At 43.2% G+C, this 12,256-nt stretch overlaps 1 protein-coding gene across 1 annotated transcript in view; it reads right to left on the reverse strand.

Annotated features, from left to right (window-relative positions):
* LOC126983380 (uncharacterized) overlaps positions 1-7,796 on the reverse strand; it is an 81,067-nt gene extending 73,271 nt beyond the window's left edge. Inside the window, exons 1-4 of the mRNA XM_050836132.1 lie at positions 7,677-7,796; positions 7,126-7,215; positions 5,342-5,464; positions 1,468-1,504 (exon numbers count right to left, since the gene is read on the reverse strand). Coding sequence (XP_050692089.1) covers positions 1,468-1,485 — 18 coding nt within the window. The 5' untranslated portion in view covers positions 1,486-1,504; positions 5,342-5,464; positions 7,126-7,215; positions 7,677-7,796. The remainder of the gene's footprint in view (positions 1-1,467; positions 1,505-5,341; positions 5,465-7,125; positions 7,216-7,676) is intronic.
* Between the last annotated feature and the right edge of the window lie 4,460 nt (positions 7,797-12,256).

Consider the following 12,256-nt stretch of genomic DNA (forward strand, 5'->3'; position numbering starts at 1 on the left):
CTTGTGTAGGCCAACCGGTCTCTTGCAGACTCCTTACGTTCTTATGTTCTATCCAGCCCTTTCCTCCCTTCCTTCCTTGCTCACTTTCCTCCCTCCCTCCCTCCTTTCCTTGCTCATTTCCTTCCCTTTCTCTGAACTTGGGGAGAAAAATTGTCCCTTCTGATGTGGAACACCTTAGATAGATAAGCTTTATGACAAGATAACAAGAAAACATGGATATAAATTTGATAGTGAGATTTACGGGAAGGCACAGAGGGGAGAAAACAGTGTGAGAGAAATAATGGATCAATGTAATGTACTTTAGCCTTAAATTTCTTTCACTAGTGCAAGAAGTTAGTCAGAATCTTGGGAAACAGTAACAAAAGTTTCGTGGCTATTTATATGCATTCCTCAGGTCTCAGTAAGCTTGGTGTTGTAGGTAAGAACTGTAGCCTTAAGTTTCTGTTATGTTGCAGAGGCTTTTCTCTATAAGACGGAATTGTAGTTTATTTTAGTATGCATTTTCAAAGTCAAAAAACATTCAAAAAACCCTCACACCTTATATAAACCCCAAACATGCCAATTTGTACTGATAATATGACATGCAGCAGCAGCTTAAGTATTGGTCATTCCAGCAAACTGAGGCGGCCTTTTAAATGCCTGTAGTTCACCTCATCACAAAGCTTTGTAAGGGCAACTAAAAGGTATTTCAATAATTCAGTGCACGTAAATCCGCTCATCATCTCTGGGCCTGTGTTAGGTTTGAACACAGGGATATGGGCCGATGAGAAGGCCAGAATTGCCTCAGTTTACCTTCCCCAGGTACAAGTGTTCATCAACCATCTACACAGGAAGGATGAACAGCTGTGTGAGGCCTTCTAACCACTGCTCCATATTAGATCACATGGGTGTTGATGCTGGTAGAATAATACTGTGATACTCATGCCATACCTTCCCCAGGTACAACTGTTCATCAACCATCTACACAGGAAGGATGAACAGCTGTGTGAGGCCTTCTAGCCACTGCTCCATATTAGATCACGTGGGTGTTGATGCTGGTAGGCTAATACTGTGATACTCATGCCATACATTATTAAAGCACCATTCTTTCATTGACACAGGCTTTACATAAATGAGACAACACAGGCATTTGAAAAGACATAGAGTATGATCTGTTTGGCACAAGTCCCTCTCTCCTGAGCTTGTCTATGTAGGCTATTACGAAAGAAAACTGCCAGCTCTGGGATTTATATGAGGTGTGAGGGTTGGGGAAAAAAAAAATCACTACAATCGTCCCTCAAATAGTACAGTTTCCAATAGTTTGGTTTCAGTTTTATATGGATTGTCATGGAAGATCTTTTAGGATTTTTAAATTTCCTGCACATTGGGATATTTAAAAATCCTTAAAAATCTTCTTAGAAAATCCACCAATACACCAATAGAAAGGAAATTATTGTAGGAATAAGAGAAAAATTAGTTAACACTCACCACTCTGTCCCTCCTCATCTTCTTCAGTTCCTAGTGTCTGGAAATCAAGTTTGGTGTTAAATGTGTAAGCATTACCATACTTTGATATATATATATCATTATAAATTGGGTGCTACTTCAGCGTGCAGTCTGGCCCAGTATCACAAGTCTGCAAAATGACCTGACCTGTCTCCCGAAACCAAGCTCATGTGTCGCCCCAATAGAAAAGAAAAGAAAAAAAAAAGACCAATGGAAAACAAAAATACATAAGATAAATTAATAAAAAAATAAACAAAAACATTCTCCATGAAATCAAATGGGTCAATGACTTGACTCTTGAGTTGACGCTGTAAACAGAGTGAATCATCGCATCAAATATCTTAACGCAACGAGACTCGCTTGCTCTAAACGCACCCTTCTAAATGTAAGGAAATCAATGAGAGAGAGAGAGAGAGAGAGAGAGAGAGAGAGAGAGAGAGAGAGAGAGAGAGAGAGAGAGAGAGAGAGAGAGAGAGAGAGAGAGAGAGAGAGAGAGATGAAGGGAAGGGATAGGATGGGTGGGGAAGAGAGGGTTAAGGAAGGGAAGGAAAGTAGAGGGAAGGGAAGGGAGGGAATGGGAATGGAGGGGAAGGGAAGGGAAGGGATGGGAAACGAAGGGATGGGAAAGGAGTGGAAGAGAGGGTTAAGGAAGGGAAGGAAAGTGAAGGGAAGGGATGAGAAGGGAAGGGAGGGGATGGGAAGGGAGGGGAGGGGAAGGGAAGGAAAGAAAAGGGATGTGAAGGGAAGGGATGGAAAGGGGAGAGAAGGGACCGGAAGGGATGGGATGGGAAAGGAAGGGATGGGCTGGGAAGGGAAGGGAAGGGATGGGAAGGGATGGGATGGGGAAGGAAAGGAAGGGATGGGAAGGGAAAGGAAGGGATGGGAAGGGATGGGCTGGGAAGGGAAGGGAAGAGAAGGGATGGGAAGGGATAGGAAGGGAAGGGATGGGATGGAAGGGAAGGGAAGGGAAGGGATGGGAAGAGAGGGCTAAGGAAGGGAAGGAAAGGTTAGGGAAAGGAAGGGATCAGAAGGGAAAGGAAGGGATGGGAAGGGAAGGGAAGGGATGGGAATGGATGGGAAGGGAAAGGAAGGGAAAGGAAGGGAAGGGAAGGGATGGTGTAGCCGCTGTTCCGGCTCCGCGGCGAAAGATAGATTAATGTGGTAGATATGTATGTAGGCATTATCGGATTATATGAATTTATGAATTATGTCGGGATGGTCGAGCGAAGGAGTGGTGTGAGGCGGTAGTGTCGCCAGATGTTCAAGGGAAAAGTGTCGAGACAGCGGCGAGATGAGTGAAATGCTGACTCGGGACGCCTGCTGGAGGCCCACAACTCCTAGAAAAGCCTTGCCAAATGTGTGTTTCCTTAGGTTCAAAGTACAGAGGAAGGGTCACACTACCACCAGGGCCACAAAACTACCCCTGGAAATGCCCACAACTCCTAGGAAAGCCTTGCCAAATATGTGTTTCCTTAGGTTCACGGTACAGAGGAAGGGTCACACTACCACCAGGGTCACAAAACTACCCCTGGAAATGCCCACAACTCCTAGGAGAGCCTTGTCAAATGTGTGTTTCCTTAGGTTCACGGTACAGAGGAAGGGTCACAAAACTACCCCTGGAAATGCCCACAACTCCTAGGAAAGCCTTGTCAAATGTGTGTTTCCTTAGGTTTACGGTACAGAGGAAGGGTCACAAAACTACCCCTGGAAATGCCCACAACTCCTAGGAAAGCCTTGTCAAATGTGTGTTTACTTCGCGTCACTGCACAGAGGCAGGGTCACAACACTACCCCTTGAAATGCCCACAACTCCTAGGAAAGCCTTGTCAAATGTGTGTTTCCTTAGGTTCACGGTACAGAGGAAGGGTCACAAAACTACCCCTGGAAATGCCCACAACTCCTAGGAAAGCCTTGTCAAATGTGTGTTTCCTTAGGTTCACAGTACAGAGGAAGGGTCACAAAACTACCCCTGGAAATGCCCACAACTCCTAGGAAAGCCTTGTCAAATGTGTGTTTCCTTAGGTTCACGGTACAGAGGAAGGGTCACAAAACTACCCCTGGAAATGCCCACAACTCCTAGGAAAGCCTTGTCAAATGTGTGTTTCCTTAGGTTCACGGTACAGAGGAAGGGTCACAAAACTACCCCTGGAAATGCCCACAACACCTAGGAAAGCCTTGGCAAATTATGCTTACATCTCAAAATTATCAAATAATCTATGTTTCTTTATGTGCACCATTTAATTCTGCATGCTTTTATATATAATACATGATGATTATGTTGAGTTTATGGTTGAAAACTTGTTATAAACAGAAGCGACGTTTGAAATTTGGTGCGCGTGGCCAGCCCGGATATGGCGCCGTTTTGGCCCGGCCGTAGTAAAGGGGTTAAGCCTGTGGTGTCTTGTTGGTCAGGCATAAATAAACCAAAAAATGAGAATGGGCAGCTCCTTAGTGTCTCCCTTGAGTGAGAAAGTGCCGGGCCAGCCCCTGCTACTTACTGTGGAATGCTTCTTCATATAAAAATCATGTGATAAAAATGGCACAGCTATAAACACTGAACCATAAGTACAAGTGGCTGTTAAACACAGACGGACTAGGCACGGGTCATATAGGAACCAACACTATGACCCACCACTACATATATGTAACAGGTTCACAGTATGGTGTGGTGAATGCTTATGATATCTTGTTACCTTCCCATGACTGAGCCTTGGGGAGCTTGGCCATTTCCAGGGGGAGTTTTGTGACCCCTCTGCCCGGGCTGCCTCTGTACAGTCAATGTGAAAAAAAGACTCATTACAAACCCAATAATCTCCTTTTTTTGCCTTTGAAAAGAGTTTGCATTAAGAGTCTACTGATACAGCAAGCTTACTATGAGGGACCTTGAGCCAGGAAGCGCTTTTGGCAAATATCTTGTAAAGAAACAGCTTGAGCATGGCCCTGGCACCATTGTGAAGGATTAGGGTGCTCATTTGGGGGATAGTTTTGGGATATGGGACACATTAATGAAAACAACATTAATTGAAATGGGGGAATCTGTTTGGGTTTATGATCTTTTGCTTTGGGAAATAAATTCAGGAACAAATTAATATCATAAACACACACACACACACACACACACACAAAAAAAAAAAAAAAAAAAAAAAAAAGGTTCCAGAACTGGAGGAACTGACATATGAAAAGAGACTAAAGGAAATGGACTTACCAGCACTAGAACAAAGAGGAGACCTAATACAAATATATAGGCTATTGAGTAAAATGGAAGAAGTGGATAACGAGAAATTGCTACTAAGAGAGGAACCTTCCAGCAGGAATACTAGAGCACATAGTAAAAAGTTGAGGAAGGGAAGATGCTCAAGAGACATAAAGAAATATAGCTTCCCACAAAGAAATATAGAGCTTTGGAACAGACTAAGTGAAGAAATAGTATCGGCGAAGAGTGTGCAGGGGAAAGTTGAATAATTATAGATACGGAGACGGGACCACACCAACGTAAGCCCAGGCCTGTAAAATTACAACTAGGTAAATACACACACACACACTCACAGACTCAAACATATACTCATATTCATAGTGTGTGTGTGTGTGTGTGTGTGTGTGTGTGTGTGTGTGTGTGTGTGTGTGTGTGTGTAATGAGGTATTTGGTATGTATTTTTTTGTTTCCATGTCCTTAGGTAAGCTGGGGTAGTCCTCGGTGGAAGAAAGTGTAAGCCATCAGCAGGGGACAGCTGCTGGACACACAGGAGGAACTGTCACCAGGAGGAACACAACACAGAAGAAAAAAGACAACAACAACAACAACAACAACAACAACAAGCAGGAGGAGGAAACAAGGACAAAATAAACTCAACACTCACCAATAGTGTGTGCTGCTCCTTCTCTTCCATTCTCTTCCTCCTCCTCATCTTCTTACTCTTCTTCTTCTTCTTCTTGTTGTCTGTGCATATTGTTGTAAATTGTCCATTCTCTTCCTCCTCTCTCTGCATCATAAAAAAACTATGTCAACAACCACTAAGCTCCTTCAGACTGTAATGGCACAGATTGGCACCAAAACACCCAAGCCAAATACATGAAAGGCAACAGCTTCTGGCATAAAATAACAAGGAATGACCTCGCTCACTCAGATAATAATAATAATGTCTCATTTGTAAGGAAGAATAAATGATTTTTTGGAGTAAAGACGTGTGTTTTGTCAGGTTAGGTCAGAGGGCGGCACCCAGCATTTTTACGGCAAACCTTCTAAGGGTGGAGAAGGGGTCAACAAACAGGTGGGCCATTATTTAAAAGCACCAAAATCTCCCAGAAAGAAACATTTTTGTCCACCAGTGTCCCACGGGTCATGTTCTGGGGACAGTGTTGCCTCTAGACAAGGTAATAGTTTTTTGGTCCCTGAATGTAGTGCAGTAAAGAAACACTTCCAGAAAATAGAAATAAAATTTATATGACACAAAAATGTTTATGTAAGTGAAGCACACCCCCGCTGGGCTGTGTGTCAGGGGGCGACACATTCCTCAGGCCCACAAAACACCCAAAAGACAATCACAAAACACCAAAAAATCTGCATTATGAAGCGAAATCTATACAGCCATATTACACCAGTCCAAAGCGGTGAAAAAACATGGCTCTCCACCACACTGTGACCACCCCAGGGGAAACTGTGTGTATGCACACACCCCTGAAAGCAGCGAGGCTCCTTCCTTAACCCCCTGGACCCCAGCGATGCTTCACGGAGCGTTGTGGCGCCCTAATGGAACGGCCAAGGAGGCTGAAGTTTTAACCCAGTAGCAGCGGGGATCATGTTTCTTAATGGTCCCTCTAAGTAAGAAAAATGAGAAAAAATCATCACTCTCACAAACCATTTCATAATATATATCAATGCATTTGTGATCAGTTTATGCATCATCTATTTTGGGGGGTTTATATCATGGCATAAATTTGGCCCGTCGCTGCTACACGGTAAAGCCACAAATTTGGCCCGTCACTGCTACCGGGTTAACCGTACACGAAAGGGGTATGACGGGACAGTACCCCAAGCAGGCAGGACCCATGCCACGCCTTGCAGGTCACTGTTCTCTGTTATTGCGTTTGTGTAAACATGTCACTGGTCATGAGAAGACACACTTATTACAAGTCCTTCTGTCGCCCTCACGCCAACTCCTCACTCATCAGCTGAGGCAATAAACCTTGACACACACAAATATGGAAGAGCTTGTTGCATTGCTCACATAAAAAGTTGGAAAGTTTTGTTTAGTGGGCAGCGCAACATCTGTGGTCATATGCCGGAGAGAGACAGAAAGGGAAGGAATTATAGAAGGGAACAGACCCCAGGAGACAGGACACAACCCCCGATTAATACCTGGTACATTGCTGGGTGGACAGGAGCGTAGGGTATCGGAAATGCCACCCAAATTTTTCCACTCCGCCGGGAATCGAACCCGGGCTCTCTTGGAATGTGCTAACCACTGCACCACGAAGCCCCGCCTTGCTCACATAAACTTACTAACAATCACACTAACACTATGCAAGTATGAAACATTAAATTAATTTGTATTTTTTATCTGTAAATTCAAATCTATGCCATTTTGGTGAAGGTAACAGGAGGCATCCTGACACAAGCAAACTGAACCAAGACTTTACTAACTGGGTTACTTGACGGAGTTGTTGAGAGTCCACCGCTGCTTGGGCCCCAGTCCAGAGGGCCTCTTTTGGAGCTCCAGGATGGAGTTTGAGCCTGCCGAACAAAATAAGTGATGTTGAAATGTATAGTAGTGTAGGCAATAACTGTGTGGTGTCCACCATGTTGTAAGGAAAGACAGGGACACTATATATCATACTGTACACATGGAAACAAGACTGTGTGTGTGTGTGTGTGTGTGTGTGTGTGTGTGTGTGTGTGTGTGTGTGTGAGGGACAGGGGCATTGTGTAAGGCAGTGCGGGTGTCATTCTAGAGTTTTACACACACGCACACACGCCCTCCAAAACACGCACACAAGCCTTCACACACGCACACAGGCCTTCACACACGCACACAGCCCCGCACACACGCCATAAAGCACAGCCATAAGTGACGTGCCGTGACACACACTTATAAACACGAAAAATCCGCCCACAATCTCCACTCCCTGTTTTCTCCGTGTTCTCTTGGTCTCCGGCGGTTACTGTGGGTTTCTAGAGGCGTGGAGAACGATTACCACATGATATACTGCCTCAGACACCTCCGTCAGGCTTTACAAGTGGAGAAAACGGTAAAATAATGTGTTTGCCTGGAAAGGAGAGGTCGGCGGCCATCTTGTCTTCCTCTTCTTCTTCTTTGACCTGTTACCTGTATCGTGCTGTGTTATTTTGTTCCTTATTTTGTGTTCTATGTGTGTTTTAATGGCGGGAAATGCTTGACGAAAATATGATTACTGTTTTTACGGGTTTAAATTATATTGAGGAAGTGTTTACACGTGTGTTGGGGTAAATAGTTTGCGCCTAACTAAATTGTCTAAGCTAAGGAGATTGTCGTACTTGGCTCATTTCCTTCTGTTTTTAGGCCAAAACTATTAAAAACACTTCCATAATCAACACTGTAGACAATATCTTTAATTATGAGGGTGTCGACATCAAATACACTGATTTCTCTAATAATTTTACAACTTAAGATAATACATTTCAAAGTCTACCCTAAAAAACGTAGATAGAAAACGTAAAGTAATGAGGAGTTAGAGAAAACGAGAGCGTGGACTAGGCTATTTCACAGCGGTATAGACGAGAGATTTTTACATAGATTTACATAGAAAATCAGACCACACAGACCCCATGGTCCAGACTAGGAGGTCTGTCCTTAAACCTAAGTGATTTTATATTAATCAGATGGCTCCAAAACGTTGATTTTCTACTCTAGTTAATATTAAGTTGAAGGAAGTGACGGTCGAGCTTGTTTTTAAAGAAGTCAATCGTGTTACACTGGACCACTGATGGTGGGAGCTTATTCCATTCTCGCACTACAACGTTGGTGAAGAAAAATTTGGTGCAGTCTGAATTTACTTGTCTACATTTGAGTTTTGTGCCATTGTTCCTAGTTCGCAAAGTGTCATCGATCAAAAACAATTTTGTTTTGTCTACATTCGTGAAACCATTAAGTATTTTAAAATATTTGATCAGTTTTCCTCGGAGGCGACGTTTCTCAAGAGAGAACATGTTAAGGGTGGAAAGCCTTTCTTCGTAGGATTTGTTGCGCAAGGAAGGGATCATTTTTGTTGCTCGACGCTGAACACCTTCTAGTTTAGCAATGTCCTTTGCATGGTGGGGAGACCAAAACTGTACCGCATATTCCAAGTGGGGTCTGACTCAGCTATTGTAGAGCGGAAGTATTACATCTTTATTCTTGAATAAAAAGTTTCTTTTAATGAAGCCCAACATTCTGTTCGCTTTATTTGCTGCATCGATGCATTGATGTGAGAATTTGAGGTTTGACGCGATTTTAATCCCCAGGTCCTTAACGCATTGAACGCTTGTGAGTTTAACGCCGAGTATTTCGTAATCGAACTTCTTATTTTTTGTTCCAATTTGTAGGACTTGGCACTTGTCTACGTTAAAGGGCATCTCCTATTTATCCGACCAAGCTGAAATTTTGTGCAAATCCTCTTGGAGGCTTTGCCTGTCTTCGTCAGTGAGAACCGAGTTACCAATCTTTGTGTCGTCTGCAAATTTACTAATGCAATTATTGAGTCCAACATCCACGTCGTTGATGTAAATAATGAAGAGCACTGGGCCAAGAACCAAGCCCTGAGGGACGCCACTAGTGACCGGCGCCCACTCTGAGCTAAATCCGTCAATCACAACTCTTTGTTGTCTGTTGCTCAACCAATTCGCGATCCATTGGTTTACTTGACCGTCAATGCCTATTTGCTTTAATTTATAAAGTAATTTATGATGTGGGACTTTATCAAACGCTTTCTGGAAATCAAGATAGACTACGTCCACTGATTTGGTTGCGTCATAAATTGAAAAGAGATCGTTATAAAGGGTCAGTAGGTTTGACAGGCAGGATCTTTTGTTACGGAAGCCATGTTGTGAATCTCCAATTAATGAGTGGCTTTCGAGGTAACTCACAATTTTGTCTCTAATTATGTTCTCGAGTAGCTTACCTACAATTGAAGTTAGACTAATGGGTCGGTAGTTACCTGGTATTTTTTTGTCTCCTTTCTTAAAAATCGGTGTCACGTTAGCCTTTTTCCAATCCGAAGGGACGATGCCTTGTCGCAAGGACATATTGAATACGGTAGTGAGGGAGGAGAGTATTTCGCTCTTTTTTTCTTTAAGCAGTATAGGATATACTTTGTCGGGTCCGGGACTTTTTTTTGTTTTAAGTGAATGGAGAGCTTTAAGGACTTCATCGGTTGTTATTTCAAAATTAGGCAATGCATGCTCGAGATTTACAATAGTACTGGTGTTGGTGGTAGCGAGAGGAAGACTTAGTATTAAACACCGAGGAAAAGTAATTGTTTAAGAGGTTTGCAATGTGTTGGCTGTCAGTCACTAGTGCACCGTCGCTGTTTGTTAATGGTCCAATACCACTTTTGATCGCCTTTCTGTTGTTTATGTAACTGAAGAAAGATTTCGGATTATTTTTACAGTTGGCTGCAATATTTTCTTCATATCTACGCTTTGCCTGACCTACTAGTCTTTTTACTCGTCGCCTGGCATCATTATAAAGTCTAATGTTTTCGGGCGTGCTTTGTTCTCTCTTTAACCTGTAAAACAATTTTCTTTCATTGACTGATTGTTTAATTTCGCTATTAAACCACGGTGGGCTTTTATTAGTGTTAATTCGCTTCTCGTACAAGGGGACGAATGTGTTCTGCTGAGTGAGTAAGTGATTTTTAAAGCTTAGCCAGGCTTCATCTACGTTGCCGTCATCTGATAGTTGTATTTCTGTTAGTTTTTGTCGGATTTCTACGAAGTTAGCTCTTTTGAAATTGGGCGCCTTTACTTTATTTTCAGTCACTGATGATTGAGCTCTAATGTCGACGCGCACTAATTTATGATCGCAAGAACCGAGGTGTTCTCCTACCGTGACACTACTGACTAGGTTATCTTGGGTCGTTATAACAAGGTCGAGTATATTATTTTGTCGAGTTGGCTCAGAAACCATTTGGCTTAGGTAATTTTCTTCTAGAAACTCGATCATTCTATGTGACTCGCCTTCTGTACCTGACAGTGTCGCCCAGTCGATATGGGGGAGGTTAAAGTCTCCTAATATCAGTGAGTCGTTGTTATTAAGTGACTGCCTTAAGACGTTGTACATTTCAAGGTCGTCATCGAGTGATTGCCCGGGAGGTCTGTAGGTGACAGATATATTTAAATTGACTTTTGCAATGTTTACTCGCACGCACAAATGTTCAACGTTACTGTTTCCCGGTGTTTTGTCAGTGGGTTGCAAATAGCTTTTGACATAAAGGGCGACGCCACCGCCTCTACGGTTTACACGATCTTTGTTGAAGAGTCTGTAGCCTTCTATGTTGTATTCGGAACTTAAATCAATATTTGTGGTGTCGATAAATGTTTCGGTTATAGCAATTATGTCAAAATTTTCTATTAGAGCAAGACATTTCAGTTCATCAAATTTGTTTCTTAGGCTACGCGCATTGAAACTAAGGATTTTTAAGTTATCTAGAGGCTTGGTTATAGAGGTGGTGGTACTTGCGGGATCACGGTTACGGGTTTGTTGCGATGCACTTCGTCTATTTACACGGGCGGGGTGGAGGGACGTGGCTGTGACTTGTTTTTTGCTCGGATGACACGTACTGCGTCGTTGAGAAGCCTTCCGAATCTGGCTGCCCCGATGGGAGAAAGGTGTAATCCGTCCCTGTGGAAGAGCTCACTTTGTCCATAGAAACTGTCCCATGCGTTGAAGAACTCCACGTCAAGCTCCCTACAAAGAGTCTGTAAGCGGTTGTTTAGGCTGAAGGCCTTACTGAAAAAGTTGCTCTCCGCCCAAGTCCGTGGTAGAACTCCTGAAATCAAAATGTTAGGGGATTTAGACTTATACTGCTGGATGAGCCTACGGTACTTCTCCAGGAGTTCCTCAGATCGGGTCGTGGTGACGTCGTTCGTACCTGTATGTATAACAAACAGTGAATCATTAGTAGCCTGGGGGGAGATCTCCTCAAGAGCATCAGTTATGTCGTCGATCCCAGCACCAGGATAGCAATAGTTCCGTCTTCGACGAGGAACTCTGCCGCAGAACTCAACGACCTGCTGGCGAGAGAGAGAGAGAGAGAGAGAGAGAGAGAGATATTTTACATCGAAAATCAGACCACACAGACCCCATCGTCGAGACTGGGGAGGGAACTGTCACAGGGGGGAAGGAGGAAGGGGGGGAAGGGGGAGTGAACTAACACAGGGGGGAAGGAGGAAGAGGGGAAGGGAGAGGGAATTGACACAGAGGGGAAGGAGGAAGGGGGGAAGTGACAAGTGAAACAATGCGAAATAGTAAAACTAGTATCGGAAAATACACTTTTGTGCCTAACGGAAACACAACAAAAATATATGAAAGTTAATGTTTTGGATGATTTAAAGTACACAGACTCAAACAGAGATGAGAAAGACAAGAAAGGTTCATGTGTTATGCACAGAAAAAATTACTATTTAGTTACAGAAAAAGTGAATAGCAGGCACAGTGCATGTGAAATGTGTAGTAGGAAATACAGTTTTAGGTTGTTACTTGTGTACATGTGACCAAGCAAGAAACAGAGTTATTGAAGTTGAAATAAACAACATGCTT

The sequence above is a fragment of the Eriocheir sinensis genome, chromosome 53 (assembly GCF_024679095.1).
Source record: "Eriocheir sinensis breed Jianghai 21 chromosome 53, ASM2467909v1, whole genome shotgun sequence".
Taxonomy (NCBI): Eukaryota; Metazoa; Arthropoda; class Malacostraca; order Decapoda; family Varunidae; genus Eriocheir; species Eriocheir sinensis.